At 47.8% G+C, this 18,083-nt stretch overlaps 3 protein-coding genes across 3 annotated transcripts; 2 read left to right on the forward strand and 1 right to left on the reverse strand.

Annotated features, from left to right (window-relative positions):
* Positions 1-5,428: 5,428 nt before the first annotated feature.
* On the forward strand, positions 5,429-8,664 carry LOC133965110 (uncharacterized). The gene is made up of 3 exons (XM_062399513.1): positions 5,429-5,504; positions 5,789-6,898; positions 7,682-8,664. Exons 1-3 carry the CDS (start codon positions 5,459-5,461, stop codon positions 8,092-8,094), a joined length of 1,569 nt encoding a protein of 522 aa, XP_062255497.1. The 5' UTR covers positions 5,429-5,458; the 3' UTR covers positions 8,095-8,664.
* A 59-nt stretch (positions 8,665-8,723) lies between these two features.
* On the reverse strand, positions 8,724-11,856 carry si:dkey-11p23.7 (V-set and Ig domain-containing protein). The gene is made up of 3 exons (XM_062400305.1): positions 11,725-11,856; positions 11,025-11,414; positions 8,724-9,856 (listed from the first exon to the last, which is right to left on the reverse strand). The coding sequence occupies exons 1-3, from the start codon at positions 11,771-11,773 to the stop codon at positions 9,432-9,434; spliced, it is 864 nt and encodes a 287-aa protein (XP_062256289.1). The 5' UTR covers positions 11,774-11,856; the 3' UTR covers positions 8,724-9,431.
* A 571-nt stretch (positions 11,857-12,427) lies between these two features.
* LOC133965637 (sialic acid-binding Ig-like lectin 15) lies at positions 12,428-17,200 on the forward strand. Its single transcript, XM_062400304.1, has 8 exons — positions 12,428-12,584; positions 12,857-13,228; positions 13,427-13,795; positions 14,311-14,352; positions 14,462-14,542; positions 14,832-14,879; positions 16,851-16,881; positions 16,992-17,200. Exons 1-8 carry the CDS (start codon positions 12,533-12,535, stop codon positions 17,014-17,016), a joined length of 1,020 nt encoding a protein of 339 aa, XP_062256288.1. The 5' UTR covers positions 12,428-12,532; the 3' UTR covers positions 17,017-17,200.
* Positions 17,201-18,083: the final 883 nt, after the last annotated feature.

An 18,083-nucleotide genomic window follows, 5' to 3' on the forward strand; every position in this document is an offset into this window, starting at 1 on the left:
TTTATCCACACAATGGGGAAATTCACTTGTTACAGCAGTAATAGAAAAAACAGAATTAAAGTAACAGTGTCGAAGCACTGTAAAAAAAAAGAAAGATCACAATATGTACACTTCTAAAACTACACATAATAAGAGTATGAAACAAACAACCTGCAAAAACAGACACTGTACAAAAAGCAGGTGCTGGGGATAAAGTGGAATGATGTTAAGTGTTATTGTAATGAAAATAGAAAATATGAAACAGTAGTGACCATGATACAGAAAATAATTAAAAATAATTAGAAAGTAAGTGACCATAATATAAATAATACTACAAGATAGCATACAGGAAATATGAATATTGCAATGTAACCATTTTAAGTGACCATGATATAAATATAGATGTTAAGTGTTGAATATTATGATGTGAGAGGTTTAGTGGAGAAAAAGATAAATAGACAGGGACTACAACATTATCAGGTGGTGCTGGTGTTGTAGAGCCTGACTGCAGCCGGGATGAAGGACCTGCGGAACCTCTCCTTCTTACACCGTGGGTGTAACAGTCTGCTGCTGAAGGAGCTGCTCTGGGACCCCACAATGTCATGCAGGGGGTGAGAGGTGTTGCCCATGATGGACGCCAGCTTGGCTAACATCCTTCTGTCCCCCACTTCCTCAATGGAGTCCAGAGGACAGCACAGGACAGAGCTCGCTCTTCTTATCAGTCTGTTGAGCCTGCTCCTGTCTCTGTCCGTGCTACCCCCCCTCCAGCAGACCACAGCGTAGAAGATGGCTGAGGCCACCACAGAGTCATAAAAAGTCCTGAGGAGAGCCCTGCACACTCCGAAGGACCTCAGCCTCCTCAGCAGATGAAGGCGGCTCTGGCCCTTCTTATAGAGGGCATGTGTGTTGTCCGACCAGTTTGTTGTTGAGGTGAACACCCAGGAATTTGTAGTTCTTCACCACCTCTATGTCCAATCCCTGGATGTTCACTGGTGTTAAGTTGGAGGTGAAATGAAATGAAAACAACACGCTGCAGGAGGAGAAGAGGAGTGTGATGGTTTGAGTGCTGGTTGTTTCACTGCTCGTTCTCCTGTAGCAAGGAGGGGATTGTTCCCACTGTGTAACACAGCTCCTGAACGCACCACCCTCCTCCTGCTGGGAGATGATGAAGATGAAGAAGGAACAGAATCAGATTCCCTCTGATCTGGTGACATATCTGAGAAGGAGCCAGAGTGTGGGGATGGAGCAGCTCATCTGGGATCAGCAGCTCAGGGTCTCCCCCTGCTGCTCCGCTCTAACCTGCTGACCTCACCACAGTCAAGTCTTTGTGGTTCCACAGAGTCTCACCTTCAAGGTGTTCCTGCAGGTCCAGAAGACACCAGCTGCTTCCTGCTCTACACTCAGTCTCTCATTCATAACCTCTGTTCTTCATGTTGTCAGGTTTTCAATTTGTCCTATTTTCATCTTCACATTCGCTCAAAGACCCAAGAAAGGAACTGATTGGAGTTTGGAGTCCAAAGGTCAGAGGTCAAGGTTGCTTTAAACTCTTCTTCCTTTGGAACCTAAGAATCCTTAGGAATATTCTAAGAACATCTTCCATGAATCCTTTAAAGTTTAGTCCAAATGTTCACTGGCATTAACAAATGAACCGATTGGAATTTAGAGGTCAAAGGTCACAGTGTCTTTGTGTGTCAGAGTGTGTGTGTGTTATGAGTGTGTGAGTCAGTGTGTGTGTGTTAAAGTTACAGCTCCACTTGTCATCATCACAGCAGTGATGAACTTCAGCAGGAGTCCTGCCCTCTTATTACTATTTCACACGACCTTTGACCCCTGTCTCCCTGACGAGACACCAGCTCCCATGATGCTTCAGGACAGTACTGGTTTTTAAAAGTGAAAAGTCACAGACACAGAAATAAACGTTTGTGTTTATTTCACATCATTTTACCGCATTAAACAGATTCAGTTAATATGATCAATAACATGTATTATTTATAAATATTTTATCATCTTTACTTCACATATACTACTCTGAGCCCTGCGGCGCCCTCTGGTGTCCAGCAGCTGTCTGATCAGTGAGGCTCATCATCTTCATCTTCATCTTCATCTTCATCTTCATCTTCATCATCTTCATCTTCATCATCATCCTGACGGCTTCGAGCGAGCCAGAGCAATGGATTCTGGGAGGTGAAGTCTGTGAGGAAGAGGAGAGGCGGTGAAGACAAGAAGTACTTCTCAGTGTGTACTTCTCACTGTGTTCTTCTCAGTGTGCTCTACTCAGTGTGTACTTCTCAGTGTGTACTTATCACTGTGTTCTTCTCAGTGTGCTCTACTCAGTGTGTACTTCTCAGTGTGTACTTATCACTGTGTTCTTCTCAGTGTGCTCTACTCAGTGTGTACTTATCACTGTGTACTACTCAGTGTGTACTTCTCACTGTGTTCTTCTCAGTGTGCTCTACTCAGTGTGTACTTCTCAGTGTGTACTTATCACTGTGTACTTCTAACGGTGTACTTCTCAGTGTGTACTTCTTACTGTGTAGTTCTCACTGTGTTCTTCTCAGTGTGCTCTACTCAGTGTGTACTTCTCAGTGTGTACTTCTCAGTGTGCTCTACTCAGTGTGTACTTCTCAGTGTGTACTTCTCAGTGTGTACTTCTCAGTGTGTTCTTTTCATTGTGTACTTCTCACTGTGTTTTCTTCTCAGTGTGTGTGTGTTACCTGAGGATGCAGTAGTGTTTGCTGTGGAGGCCCTGCAGCCGGGGGCCCAGGGCCCAGTGACGGGGGCTCCCGGGGGCCCTCAGGTTCCTGGACAGAGCCGACAGGGAGTCTCTGTAGACGAGACCCCGACGAGACCACACCACCGAGCACTGGTGACACGTCGCCAGCTGGAGCACACACACACACACACACACACACACACACACACACACACACACACACACACAGGGTTTGATGATCAATCTGCAGGTTCATTCTTCACATTTCGATGAATCGTTCTATTTTAAACAGTGACCAGATTTGAATGTCTCTTCTACGTCCTGGTGACGGCTGAGCACCCGGACGGAGCAGCTTCCACGGAGGACCTCTACCGTAGATCTATATAGATCAGGGAACTCTACCATAGATCTATATAGATCAGGGACCTCTACCGTAGATCTATATAGATCAGGGACCTCTACCATAGATCTATATAGATCAGGGACCTCTACCGTAGATCTATATAGATCAGGGACCTCTACCGTAGATCTATATAGATCAGGGACCTCTACCGTAGATCTATATAGATCAGGGAACTCTACCATAGATCTATATAGATCAGGGACCTCTACCGTAGATCTATATAGATCAGGGACCTCTACCATAGATCTATATAGATCAGGGACCTCTACCGTAGATCTATATAGATCAGGGAACTCTACCATAGATCTATATAGATCAGGGACCTCTACCGTAGATCTATATAGATCAGGGACCTGTACACCCGGCCCTGCAGGAAGACCACCAACCGGATCATTAGAGACCCGACCACCTGATAAGCTGCCTGATCCGGTTCTTTGATCCGGATCAGAGACGTCTCCTCCCCCGGAGACGCTCCCTGCTCTGAACTCCTCACGTCCTTACCAGTATCACATGTTTCATTCAGCCATGCAGTCTACTCTGCAGTAACATACTTTATTTTAGTTAAACATTTACATTTATGTGTATATTTTATTATATTTGAATTCTCTTATTCTTTATATTCTATTTATGTTTTAATTTTTTTGTTGTGTAATATTGTGGAGCACGGTTAGAAGGGAGCCGGGGACCCGAGCGGCTCAATTTAAATGTTGCTCTTGACAAAATAAAGTCTGGAATCTGGAACAACTGAAACCTGAAGATTAATATTTGTCTGTCACATGATCTGACAGAAACAAACATCATGTTTCAGCTGATAAACAAAATATTTCACATTTTGATTCTCATGACAGTTTCGGGTTAATACGCTATGCTCATATTACTTTAATATTCTAATAATAATCTATTATTATAACGGATCAATAAAACATCAGAGTTTCAGATCCTATTTGATCAAATCAGATTTTTGCAATATTTTATTTGAATGCACGAGTCTCTTCACTGTAATGGAGCTTTTTGAATGAAGTGAATCTTCCACTTGATCATTGATAACTGATCAAGTGAAACCCTCATGTAAAGATCTGAGACTCCATCACGTCAAACAGAGAAAAGACGAAGGAGACATTTACTCACAGAGACGAACGTTGCCATGTCCACGGGTTTGACCAGAGACGAAGAGGGACAGCGTCCGTCTGTCCTCATGTACGAGGAGGGAGGGGCCACATCTGAGCAGTGAGGTCATCCTGTCAGACTTCCTGACAAATGTAATCTAGAGCCAGATTAAAGATTAACACACACACACACACACTCACACACACACACACACACTCACACACACACACACACGCACACACACATACACACAGACACACACAAACACATACACACACACACACATACACACACACACGTACACACACTCACTCACACACACACACTCTCTCTCTCTGTTTTACAAACACACAAACACACGTTATCCTATTTTCTCAGAAAGGTCGACGGTTACACAACTACGACAAATGGAACACATAAAAGGTTTGGAGTGTGAGCAGGATTATAATGTGTGAGTGTGTGTGTGTGTGTGTGTTTGTGTGTGTGTGTTTGTTTGCCTGCACCGACATCTTGTGTCCAACATGAAGAAACAAATCATTTACTAGTTAAATATTTTGTCAGGAATGTTTTTAATAAATCACAAGAGAGTGTGTGTGGGTGTGTTAGTGTTGGTCTGTGTTTGTGTGTTGTTGTGTGAGTGTGTGTGTGTGCGTGTGCAGGTTTTGTGTCCTGATCTGATCTGGTGTCAGTTTGACAGTCAAATTACCCTGAGCTGCACAAACACACACACATACACCACACACACATACACACACACACACACACACACACACACACACACACACACACACACACAGTGAGTGACCTCTGACCTCCATCCTGATCCACGTCTCATGCAAACGTCTCCGGATCGTTTGACTGACAAATGTTCCTTCCAGGTCTGAAGCAGAGACGAGGACACAGGACGACTGACGAGCAGCACAGACACAGATCTTCAGCTTCAGGTGAGACGATGATTTATCATTTTAATGTTTCTGAAGGTCAGAGGTCACAAAGTATCAGGTCCTTTATCAAACCTTTTCTTTTAAAGATGAATTCTGGATTATTTCTTTCGTTTTTATAGAAGTAAATTGTTTCTTCTAAGAAGTTTAGTGGTCTCTATTGTGGGAAACATTTTTCTCCTAATTGTCATTTATTTATTTAACATCTTGATTTATCAGTTTTTAGAACTCAGAAGTGGAACTGGTTTCCTTCTCATGTCTCAGATGTGATGTTTGTTCCAGATCTCAGTGACTCACTGTGAAGCGGCTGTGAACATGTGGTCTGTGCTGCTGCTGCTGCTGCTGGCAGCCAGACACTCAGGTACAGTCTATAGAATCAATATATATAATAATAACTATTTAACAAATACAAATAATCACATACACACCAGAGCACAAACATCTGGTGCCAGAAGATGCAGTGAACATGAATCATCGAAAAATACACAGTCACTGATCATCTTTATAAACCGTCTAATGTTCCAGTTAATTAGTGAATGAAATATTGATTTAAAAAATACATAATTAATAAAAAAATGTGAAATATTTGTGCAGTATTTGTGTTTAATTAAAAAACGTGACTGACAGTTTGTGTTATTTTCCCAGACTCCTCTGCTGATCCTCGTCAAGACGACGCTGGTCAGAGTTTCGTTGTCGTTTTTCCGGAGAACATTGCGTACTATCACCCGACCCCCCCGGTGAACAGTGTGCAGCTCACGGCGCTGCGTGACACACAGGTCACCGTCGGGGACCAGCCGGTGACTCTGAGCGCCGGACAAACCAAAGAGATCATTGTAGACGAGCTGGAGCTCAGAAAGAAGCCGATCTCCAGCAAAGCTCTCCTCATCACCAGCACTGAGAAGATCACCGTCCGCTCCTGCAGCCGGAAGCTCACCAGCGTGCAGACAGCTCTGGTTTTACCAACCCTCAAACTGGGAAAGGAGTACCTCATCCCTCCTGTACCGCAAATCCAAGGAACCACCGACCAGGTCTCGTTGGACGTGACTGAGAGGAGACCCTTCACCCTGTTCATCGTCAGTGGCAAACAACAAACCACGGTGACCATCGGAGAAGTCCCCCCCAGAGAAGAGGTGCTTCAGCCCCGGGAGGTCCTTCAGGTCCTGGTTCAACAAGCAGGACCTCGAGCCGTGAAGGCCGACCAGCCGGTGGCCGTCCTCTTCGGTCACGCCTGCACCATCAGATACAACTGCACCTGCGGCATCCTGCAGACCACGCTGTCGGCCGCCAGCGACCAGACGCTCCGGTTCTTCATTCCTCCCGTTCTGGTCAAGGACGAAACGCGTCTTCTGATATCGAGCAACGAATCGACCACAATCAGAAGCTTTGACCCGGACTCGCCGCTGGTGGAGACAAACGGAAACGCCCTCCTCTACCGCCCAGGGCTCCTCCTGAGCCTGATCCCAGAGGCCGACTTCGCCTCCTGCTATGTGATCAATCGGGTCAGAGACATGGAGAACTTTGCTGTGGTCCTCGTTCACAAGAGCTTCAAAGACGGGGTTCGAATGGGAAATGATCCTCTGGAGAACCCAGACTGGCAGCCGCTGAGGGGGACAGAGTTCTTCTCGACACAGGTCAAAGTGATGCTGGACCAGAGCGTCCTCTGGCACACGTCTCACAAAATGGCCGTCTACTTTCATGGGCGCTCCGGAGCTGCTCTGTTTGGGAACCCAGCGCCCGTCATCAGTAGGACTGCAGGTACGGATCCGTCAGAGGTTCAGCTTCAACGTTCAAACTGAATAAACTCTGAGACGGTTTCACACAAACAGATTTCAGTTCAAATCCACAGTCACTTCTTCAACAAATACACAAATCAACAACACAATTTTAGTTTAGCAGATTGTGTTGGAGCTAATTATGCAGACGTTAGCTAACTGTTTCCAAAAGACTCAAAATGCTCTTTGATTAAATACTGAACTTTAAGAATAAAAAGTCTTTGTCTGTTGATCAAGTTATTTACTAAAAGTCGTGAATAAACTTTTTTATCCTCAAACACAACGATCAACAAACTTCCAACAGGAAGTGATCATCAGCAGTTATCACAGGCAGCTGCTGAGCAAATTTGAAGCAACCTTTTAAATGTGGTTAAAGAAAAGAAAAAATTACAAGTTAGACATTTTCATCAAGTAGTTAGGAGCGGATGAATCTCAGAGCCCATTGGCTGGTCTGATGATGTATCATCCTCTGGGGACAACGATCCGTCTGTCCTCAGTCAGATTCGGTTCTTTCATCACAAGTTGAACGTTTCTCCACAAACACACAAACACTGGAGTTCATCTCCATCAAGCTGTTTGTACATGAATGTTTGTCGAAGGAGATCGAACTCGAAACAGGAACCAGAAGCTTGTTCCCACAGATTCTACATATTCACATGAAGACTCAGTTTCCAGAGACGAGGAGAAGAAGTCGTCTTTGTGTTCAGTTGATTATTTTGGTTTCAAACTAAACTAACTCCAGCTTGATGTTTCTTCTGAATGACAGATTTCAGGGGCTGCCTCTTGGATCCAGAGGTCGTACATATCGGAGACGTGGCAGCCGGCTGGCGCGAGTCTGTGAAGTACTGCAGAGACAAACAGCTGCAGCTGGTCAGCCTCTCCGGCAGCCACAACGTGACGCACATCTACCAGGAGATCATCCAGGCGAACAACGACAGCGTGCAGGAGGCGTGGATCGGCATGAGGCGGAGCTCCCAGACTGGGGAGTGGTACTGGCTCAACAACGAGCCGGTCAACACAACCAACTGGAAGGACGGGGAGCCCGGCGCGGTGAACGACGGCCAGTGTGCCGTCATGAGTCTGAGGAGCGAGGAGGAGTTTGGGTGGAGCGACCAGGACTGCTGCAAGGCCTTCCGTCCGGTCTGCTACAGACCCCCCCTCCTCTTCCCACTGGGATAGACCAGCAGGACGGGAGCTGAGGGAAACCAGCAGCTGAACTGGAAGAGGGATCTCTGATCTCTGATCCAGATGAGCTCATCTTTCCCTCTCATCATTGACAGAGTGCTTTAGGTCAACCTGTAGCTGCTGTAGTCTGATAGCTTTAATATCATCAGAACAAATGTGGTAGTTAGAGCGCCACCTGGCTTCTGTCCTTCAATCAACACGTACAGATCATTCCACAAACGCTTCTTCTAAAGTTCCACTGAAACGAGTTCACCACACAGCGCCATCTAGAGGCTTGTGTGAGGAGAAGAGCTGAAGAGCTGAAGAGCTGAAGAGCTGAAGAGCTGAAGAGCTGAAGAGCTGAAGAGCTGAAGAGCTGAAGCTCGGAGCAGGATCTGTGTGCAGCTGCGTAGTTTGAGCACAAGCAGCAGATGTTAGAGTGACAGCGTTAAATCAATAAGTCTGGAGCCTTAAATATGATTTATCTAAGAAGGGTCGAGTTCCACTTTGACACAAGTCAACACATCGTGGACAGAAGAGTCAGAGGAATCTGTGAAGAGCATTGAATCGTTAACACGTGTAGAACTAGACGCTGTAGTTTAACCTTCATGTTTATTTAAATAAAGTTTGAAGTGTGACATGATTTCTGTGTTTTTGGCAAAATGAAATGAAAGAAACTTTATCACAAACATTTCGACATGACAACGTGATGATTCCAATCTGCAGACACACACAAAATAATTCAGGTCAAAGGTCAGAGTTTCTCATGTGTACCTATCGGCTTCTGCTCATGTAGAACAATATGTAAACATCTGTAAGTTCTGTGACGTGATTGGTCTGCAGAGGAGGTTTTTTCCAAACTTTCTCATCACGTCATTTTAAATTTATACAAACCTCCAGTTGAACACCAGCTCTCCCTGCTGGCCTTCACGGGTCACTGCACTCACTAATGCAAAACACCCTCTGGCTGAAATATACAAATCATTTTGTAGAAAACATCTTTCTTTTAAAACATTAAAAAACTGTTTATTGACATTAACTTTCTTTGTCAGACTCAAACTGAAGAATCCTGTGTCGTAAACTAATGGTTTTATAATTTGTCTTCAGATCTAATGAAGTTTTATTTTGGGACCTCAGAATGAACATGAATCATGAATTAATCTGGAATATAATAATATTTATAATGATCCGTATAATAAGAGTAATTTCATGTTTTACAACACGTCACAGTTCTTTTCATAAAATTTAAAGGAAATGATCTGTAAATACAGGATCCAAGAAATAAAATAATAATTAATAATTACACAAAACATAATTAGGACAAAAAGCATCTTATATTCAATTTAATGACGTTACTTCCACCAGCAGCCGACCACCTGCAGAGCGCCGCCCTGCACCAACCACACCCCCACCCCCACCAGCAGGATGACCTTTGCCCCCACCGACAGCGTCAGGAGCAGCAGGAGAGGAGGCGAGGCTCCGCCCACAGACAGCAGCGGCCGGGGGGGCAGGACGTACAGGGTGGCCTGCTCCTTGCCCAGCGGGTTGGAGGCGCTGCAGGTGTAGTGGTGGCCCGGCTCCACGTCTCGCAGCTGGCTGACGGTTTGGTCGTGAGCCGGCGTCCCCTGGGCCAGCGGGCCGACCACCGCCCCCTCCAGCAGCTCATCTGGGCCGAGCCACTGGACGTCCGGCAGCGGGGAGCCCTGCACCCGGCACAGGGCCCGGTACCCGGACTGCTCGCTGCCCTCCACCGACAGGGCCAGGATCTTTGGAGGAGCTGCACAGACGGGAAGAAACTGATGAGTAACACAAAGTGTCGCCACCTGCAGGCAGAGCAGGCAACAGCACGGGGGCAGCAGCCCCCCCGGGGTCAGCCTTTGAGTCAGAGACTTGTGTGAACGCAAGAAAACAAAAACAAGAAAACAACAACAAACAAACAAGTTCCCTGAGCCAGTAGAAGTAAAGTCTCCATCGATGAAATACCAGAGAAGAACGAATGATGGTGATATACAGCAGGGAAGCTAAGTGTAGCTGCTAACTTGTAATTAGACCTAGCAGGGCTAACCACACGTAGAGAAACTCGTACATAGACGCCATTGTTGTTGAGTCTGATTCATACTCGTCAAGTAGCAGTGGACTGTGTGACGGTGATGTCATCTCGTCTGCCGAGCCCTCAGTCCCCGTTCACACCTCAGTCCCCGTTCACACCTCAGGCCCTGTTCACATCTCAGGCCCCGTTCACACCTGAGGCCCCGTTCACACCTCAGGTCCCACTCACACCTCAGGCCCCGTTCACACCTCAGTCCCCGTTCACACCTCAGGCCCTGTTCACACCTCAGGCCCCGTTCACACCTGAGGCCCCGTTCACACCTCAGGCCCTGTTCACACCTCAGGCCCCGTTCACACCTCAGTCCCCGTTCACACCTCAGGCCCCGTTCACACATCAGGTCCCACTCACACCTCAGGCCCCGTTCACACCTCAGGCCCCGTTCACACATCAGGTCCCACTCACACCTCAGGCCCCGTTCACACATCAGGTCCCACTCACACCTCAGGCCCCGTTCACACATCAGGTTCCACTCACACCTCAGGCCCCGTTCACACCTGAGGCCCCGTTCACACCTCAGGTCCCACTCACACCTCAGGCCCTGTTCACACCTCAGGCCCCGTTCACACCTCAGGTCCCGCTCACACCTCAGGCCCTGTTCACACCTCAGGTCCCACTCACACCTCAGGCCCTGTTCACACCTCAGGCCCCGTTCACACCTCAGGCCCCGTTCACACCTCAGGCCCCGTTCACACCTCAAGCCCCGTTCACACCTGAGGCCCCGCTCACACCTGAGGCCCCGTTCACACCTGCCTCGTGGACGTCCAGCTGTTAAATCTGTGCCTTGAATCCTTCGTTAGCACGAGAGGCTCAAATCTTCATGTCTAGTCAAACGTACCCTCTACTCTCAGTCTGGTTCCCATCTTGTCCTCGAAGCTGATGTGGGCCTGTCCCTGAACCTCCACCCTGCAGTAGTAGCGTCCGCTGTCCTGCAGGGCGGCGCTGGTGATCCGCAGCGACAGGTCGTGCTGTCGGGGGTTCCCCTCCAGCCGGTAGCGCTGGTCCTGCTGGGGCCCCGGCTCGCAGGCGGCTGGCCCGGGGTGACTGGTGCAGCGGAACAGGACGGTGGCGCCCTGACCGTGGCCCAGACGCCACAGCACCTTCAGGGAGGAGTGCTGGGAGTGCTGCGGGTGACTGAAGGTGCAGGGCAGCACCACCGGGTAGCCGTCGATGGCTCGAACCTCCGACTGCACGTTCATGGACCAGCCGTCGTCTCCAGAGCCGAGCACTGGTGGGGGGGGGAGAGCATTTAAATGTCTTTATGTAGAAGGTAGAAGGTCCATGTTTCAGCCTGTGGAGCTTTAACTTTACTCAGAACCTCAGAACCTCATGTTTCCAACAGCTGATCTATTTCTAAACAGTTACTACTCGACCTGAAGCTGAACCCAAACTAATCTTAAGTTTCATAATGAACATCACGGTCCAATGATTTTTGTCCTCACAATATGAGGAACACCCCCAACACACACACACACACACATTCTGCACATGAATAAATATATAATGTTCAGTTTTATGATGAAAATGAATCAACTCACGTCCGACAGCAGAGAAGAGCAGAGAGCTGCAGAGCAGAAGAACGTCCATGATGAGACTGAAGGAACTGTGTGTGTGTGCCTGAGTGTGTGTCTGAGTGTGTGTGTGAGTCTGAGTGTGTGTCTGAGTGTGTGTGTGTGACTCAGTACCTCCACAGCCCTGCCACTGTGTCACTAGGTTTCTTCCCATTTCTGCTTTTGAACAGTATTTGTATCACCTGATCCCCAGACGATGAATCACAGAAACTAACACGTCTGCATTTCCTCCAGAGATGAAGACAGAATATCTCAGATGCTAACGCTGCCATCTTGTGTTGATTACCAGTCAGTGTCCGTGGTATCTAGCTACCGCCCATGCAACTGCTCAACCAATCAGGAGTCAGTCTCAGCCCATATTTATCTCATCAAATGGAGGTTTACGACCTACACGGCAGTCAGACACCAGGGGGCGCTTTGGCTTTACTTTTACGAGCTGTGATGCTGTCTATACTATCACCGATGAATGAGCCCATAACCTTTTCTCTGGCGCCATCCTCAGGACAACCTTTGCATGACAAGGTTCTTTTTTGTGAAACTGAAAAATCAGATGTAGGATTCAGACTCAGATCATATGTACACAGAACATTAAGGACTTCAAATATTCTGATACATAAAACACGTGTCAAACATCACTTCCTGTCTGCGTCCGTAGCTTCTGCTTCCGCATTCGAATCAAGTTTTCTTACGACACATTTTACAGAACTTCCTCTGCTGCTATTTTGGTTTGAAGCCGTGAAGAAGTGACTTCTCTCAGTTTGCGGTGACTCCGAGGATGAAGCAGCAGAATCAGCTGATCTTTCTTGTTCTGTCAGTGATCTTCACAGGTAAGAACTTCCTGTTCTTCTCACGTTGACTCAAACCAACTGCTTGAAGCTGTCATGTCGGGTTTGTGTTGTTAATGAGATGAATCATGACCAAAGATCCAACAGTTTAGAATCATCCATCCATTGGCCGAACCATCAACCGGTCCAGGAGGCCTCGGTGCAGGAGGCCTCAGTCCAGGAGGCCTCGGTCCTCGGGGCCGGGTCCCACCAGGAGACATACCTAAAACTCCAAACATGTCACCAGCTCATACGCGATGTGTCCTCCTCTTCAGGGTCGTTCTGCGATGGTTGGAAGATGGCCGTCTCTCCGGAGGTCAGCGCCTCCAGAGGAGAAGACGCTGTCCTCAGCTGCTCCCTCACCAGCTCCAGAGGACAGCAGAGTTCAGGACAGATCCACGTCAGGTGGCTAACTGCTGACTCGTCACCTTTCCTCAGCTGCTCAGTTAGAAACGACTCAGCGACTCAGGGACGCGGCGAATGTTCGTTTCCTGAGCTCAAACATTCGCTGACTGGAGATCCGAGGCGGGGGGAGCTGTCTCTCCTCATCAGGGAGGTCCAGCTGACGGATAGCGGTCAGTACTTCTGCTCAGTGGAGCTGGAGGGCTGGCGGAGTCTGAGAGAGAAGACCCAGCTTCTTGTTACAGGTGAAGAGCTGCTCACTGGAGAGTCAATGTAAGAATGCTACAGAGCACTGAGTCACAGGTCACATGTCCAAGTCTAACCAATAACATCACTGAGACGTTAACACACACAAGCGTGAATGAGATGACGACAGAAACAGACCTGAGATCTGTGGACTGAAGTATGAATCAAAGTTCTGATCTGTGGTAAACCGTTTGCAGCTGAACCTCAGATCCTGAGTCTGGTTGTGGTGGAGCCCCCCCCGGCCTCAGGCAGCGCCCCCCGGAGGCTGCAGTGTGAGGTGGAGGGCCACCCGCTGCCCAAGCTGGTTTGGCTGTCGGCCTCCAGGCTCAAGTTAGAGGACCAGGGGCGGACCACTGAGGCGGGGCCGTACCGACGGATCGGCCAGGTGCCCTACCTGGAGGGGGAGGAGCTGACCTGCAGGGCGGAGAGCAGCCTGGGGGGGGCTCAGAGGTCGTATCCACCCAGTCAGACCCTGATGATAACAGCGGTGGTGTGTGGCCTCATGGGGGCGCTGCTGCTGCTGCTGCTGCTCACAGTGGGAATCGTTCACTGTCGCAGGAACAGAGGTGAGAGAAATCCTCCTCCAGCAGACTCATCATCTTCTTATCCATCAAATCATCAGTGAGACAGCTCCAATGATCGATTTACAAGACTTATCGTTATGATTGTATTATTGTTATTATTACTGTTGTTCTTGTTGATGTATTTTATTATGATTGTGATTAGTGTAATTGTTTTTTATTATTATTGTATTTGTTTTATTTGATTGTTATTTTAATTATTATTATTGTAGAACCATCCCAGTAGATCAGTTAACTGTTGAGCGGAGACGATAAATGAAACAACGTTCTTATCATCGATATTTGTTATATTTTCTTTCTATAAATGTCATTAATGAGCAGGTGATGTGTTCAGTGCCTGGTGAGAAAGAACAGGTTCCCGCCTCAATCACAGTATCTCTATCGGTTTGTCACTGAACCAGAAATATCTGTATTTGATCTATTTAGTTATTGTTTATTATTTTTCTGAAATGAGCATCTTCCTCCGGCTCTTGGTTGTAATGTGTCTTGTTTCTCTTCAGCTCCACTCGACTCTTCTACTGTTTACGAGAACGCTGATGCAGGTACGCTCCTCAGTCGGCTTCAGGTTCGACACTGAAAGTTTCACATCTGCAGAAAAGGAGAAGTTTGATTTCAACCTGAGGTAAAAACATGTTTGTGTGTTTCCTCTAGTGAAGAGGTTTGGTGTGCGAGCGTCCGAGCCTCCAGCCGACGGAGACTCTGAGATCCAGCTGCTGTACTCGGTCATGGGCAGTGAGTCCTGTTGACCTCTCTGACCTGGTGACCTCTGAACCCTCGGAAGTCACTCAACAAAAACAAGCTTTTATTGAATCTATTTAATTTCCAAACGATTCAACGTGGTCATGATGAACAGTAAACGTGTCCTCTCGTGCATGTTTTACACGTGACACTACTGAACTTGGTTGTTTTATATATTAATATATTTACAGCATAGTTACATAATCAAATGCTTATAATAATAACAATGAGACATCATAACTGTGTGAAAAACCTCTGATGAGACAACGCTTCTTCTCCTCAGGTCCAACTGTTCATCAGCTGTCGAGCTCCGGCTGTCCCCCTGAGCCAGGTGAGGAGACAGGAGAGGAGACAGGAGAGGAGACAGGAGAGGAGGCAGGAGAGGAGACAGGAGAGGAGACAGGAGAGGAGAGGAGACAGGAGAGGAGGCAGGAGAGGAGACAGGAGAGGAGACAGGAGAGGAGAGGAGACAGGAGAGGAGGCAGGAGAGGAGACAGGAGAGGAGACAGGAGAGGAGACAGGAGAGGAGGCAGAAGAGGAGACAGGAGAGGAGACAGGAGAGGAGACAGGAGAGGAGACAGGAGAGGAGAGGAGACAGGAGAGGAGGCAGGAGAGGAGACAGGAGAGGAGACAGGAGAGGAGACAGGACAGGAGACAGGAGAGGAGACAGGAGAGGAGACAGGAGAGGAGGCAGAAGAGGAGACAGGAGAGGAGACAGGAGAGGAGACAGGAGAGGAGACAGGACAGGAGACAGGAGAGGAGACAGGAGAGGAGACAGGAGAGGAGACAGGAGAGGAGGCAGAAGAGGAGACAGCAGAGGAGACAGGAGAGGAGACAGGAGAGGAGACAGGAGAGGAGGCAGGAGAGGAGAGGAGACAGGAGAGGAGGCAGGAGAGGAGACAGGAGAGGAGACAGGAGAGGAGGCAGGAGAGGAGACAGGAGAGGAGACAGGAGAGGAGAGGAGACAGGAGAGGAGACAGAAGAGGAGACTGGAGAGGAGGCAGAAGAGGAGTCAGAAGAGGAGACAGGAGAGGAGGCAGGAGAGGAGACAGGAGAGGAGACAGGATAGGAGACAGGACAGGAGACAGGAGAGGAGACAGGAGAGGAGACAGGAGAGGAGACAGGAGAGGAGGCAGAAGAGGAGACAGGAGAGGAGACAGGAGAGGAGACAGGAGAGGAGACAGGACAGGAGACAGGAGAGGAGACAGGAGAGGAGACAGGAGAGGAGACTGGAGAGGAGGCAGAAGAGGAGACAGCAGAGGAGACAGGAGACGAGACAGGAGACGAGACAGGAGAGGAGAGGAGACAGGAGAGGAGACAGGAGAGGAGAGGAGGCAGAAGAGGAGACAGAAGAGGAGACAGGAGAGGAGGCAGGAGAGGAGACAGGAGAGGAGACAGGAGAGGAGACAGGACAGGAGACAGGAGAGGAGACAGGAGAGGAGACAGGAGAGGAGACAGGAGAGGAGGCAGAAGAGGAGACAGAAGAGGAGACAGGAGAGGAGACAGGAGAGGAGACAGGAGAGGAGGCAGAAGAGGAGACAGCAGAGGAGACAGGAGACGAGAAAGGAGATGAGACAGGCGAGGAGGCAAGAGAGGAGACAGGAGAGGAGACAGGACAGGAGACAGGAGAGGAGACAGGAGAGGAGACAGGAGAGGAGGCAGAAGAGGAGACAGGAGAGGAGACAGGAGAGGAGACAGGAGAGGAGACAGGACAGGAGACAGGAGAGGAGACAGGAGAGGAGACAGGAGAGGAGACAGGAGAGGAGACAGGAGAGGAGACAGGAGAGGAGGCAGAAGAGGAGACAGCAGAGGAGACAGGAGAGGAGACAGGAGAGGAGGCAGGAGACGAGACAGGAGACGAGACAGGAGAGGAGACAGGAGAGGAGACAGGAGAGGAGACAGGAGAGGAGAAAGGAGAGGAGGTTCCTCTGAGTCTCTAGAGTTCACTGTTATCTGCAGCTCTTTGGATCAGATGATCATTAGAAGATCAGAACCTGAGGATGTTTGTGAATCAATGAGTCTCTCGTGCAAGTGAGACCATGTTCTGTCTGATGAGAGCGGACAGGAGCCAGACACACACAGGATATATACACTGTATATATATATATAAATACATAAACTGTAAATATATGCAATTCTTCCTCTTCGACATAAAGATTCAGTTTCCTGTGAGGAGAAGAACAGAACATGTGTGTGTTTGTTCTGAAATGAAACGTTTGTGTGTCTTCTTGTGTCTTTGTGTCTCTACACTTAAGTGTTTAAGAAAGTGTGAATTTTAATGAATGAACTTTGTCTTTTTCAGTCATCCTGTATTCTCCTGTCAATGTTCAGAGGTAAGTATGAAAGATGAAAATAATAATGTTAATCATTAGAATAATTATGATTATAATAATATAATAAATATTATATCTGTCTTATGATGGTTTTGTTCTTCTTTTCTCAGGAGCAACAGAGAATTTCCTGATTGACTCATGAAACGGAAATGATGTGATGCTTGTTTTCTAAAACTCTGCTCATAATTTGGTTTAAAGCCTCCGACTCCACAGAGACTCAACCCAGCTACCTCCTCTCGTACCCCCCCCCCTCCTCCAAAGATGGTTACTTCCGGTTTAAAAAAAAAAAGATAGCGCTGAACAAAAAGTCATGGGTTGAGAAATGTCAATAAATCCATTTACTTAAAATGATTGTGTTTCTTTTGTTTTACCTCCTGTTTGTGATATTCACAGAAGGTTCTAGTTCCAGCCTCGGTCGAGTTTAGCTGCTCTGGGTTTTGTCCAGCAGGGGGAGACAGTGGGGACCGTGTGACGTCTCCAACTGGGAGATAAACACAAACATTCAAATCTAATCTAAATTCAAATTTCTGACAGAAAAGATTCAATATTAACCAAAGTCTTTGAAGGTTTGAAGCAGCCAATCAGAGAGCAGTGGGGTCTGAGTGTGGTACACCAGGTTCCACTGCGGCTCCGACTCGAAACTGACCTCTTCCTGTTCTCGGTCAGTTTGATCCGTATGACTGTTCAAGAGTTCTGCAGCTTTCAGCTTCACTTCCTGTGTGTGAGCGTGTGTCTGTGAGTGTGTGTGTGTGTGTGTGTGAGAGTGAGTGTGTGTGTGTGTGCTCTTGTACAAATCTCTTTGTGAGGCCCGTCCTCACTTTGTGACAGCCCCCCCCCAACTTGAATGGACTGTTTGGGGGATAAGACTTGGTGTCAGGGTTATAATCAGGTTCAGGTTTATGGTAGGTTAGGTTAAGGGTTAGTCATTTAGTTTGGGTGGTTAGGGTTAGGGGCTAGGGAATGCATTATGCCAATGAGTGTCCTCACTAAGCTGTACAAACATGTGTGTTGTGTGTGTTTGTATGACACCGTCGGGGGGGCTGAACTAGAGCATTGCATACTTTTGTTATTATAGGAAGTCAAGAGGTTTAAATGGAAGTTGAGGCACAGCTCAACTTAAACGTTATGGTGTGAATCACTTGCCACCTCCACCTTGCCTCTGTGATCCTTTCTGCAGAAAGCTTTTAAATAAACAAACTTAC

Source organism: Platichthys flesus, chromosome 11, assembly GCF_949316205.1.
Source record: "Platichthys flesus chromosome 11, fPlaFle2.1, whole genome shotgun sequence".
Lineage (NCBI taxonomy): Eukaryota > Metazoa > Chordata > Actinopteri > Pleuronectiformes > Pleuronectidae > Platichthys > Platichthys flesus.

What these genes read in the sequence shown, in the direction of transcription:
- LOC133965110 (XM_062399513.1), top strand. Translation starts at nt 5,459, where the DNA reads ATGTGGTCTGTGCTGCTGCTGCTGCTGCTGGCAGCCAGACACTCAG. An exon ending in GCTGGCAGCCAGACACTCAG is followed by an intron (nt 5,505 to 5,788) that starts GTACAGTCTATA and finishes TTATTTTCCCAG; the next exon opens with ACTCCTCTGCTGATCCTCGT. An exon ending in CGTCATCAGTAGGACTGCAG is followed by an intron (nt 6,899 to 7,681) that starts GTACGGATCCGT and finishes TCTGAATGACAG; the next exon opens with ATTTCAGGGGCTGCCTCTTG.
- si:dkey-11p23.7 (XM_062400305.1), bottom strand. Translation starts at nt 11,773, where the DNA reads ATGGACGTTCTTCTGCTCTGCAGCTCTCTGCTCTTCTCTGCTGTCGGA. An exon ending in GCTCTTCTCTGCTGTCGGAC is followed by an intron (nt 11,415 to 11,724) that starts GTGAGTTGATTC and finishes CCCCCCCACCAG; the next exon opens with TGCTCGGCTCTGGAGACGAC. An exon ending in AACCAGACTGAGAGTAGAGG is followed by an intron (nt 9,857 to 11,024) that starts GTACGTTTGACT and finishes CCGTCTGTGCAG; the next exon opens with CTCCTCCAAAGATCCTGGCC.
- LOC133965637 (XM_062400304.1), top strand. Translation starts at nt 12,533, where the DNA reads ATGAAGCAGCAGAATCAGCTGATCTTTCTTGTTCTGTCAGTGATCTTC. An exon ending in TCTGTCAGTGATCTTCACAG is followed by an intron (nt 12,585 to 12,856) that starts GTAAGAACTTCC and finishes CCTCCTCTTCAG; the next exon opens with GGTCGTTCTGCGATGGTTGG. An exon ending in GACCCAGCTTCTTGTTACAG is followed by an intron (nt 13,229 to 13,426) that starts GTGAAGAGCTGC and finishes AACCGTTTGCAG; the next exon opens with CTGAACCTCAGATCCTGAGT.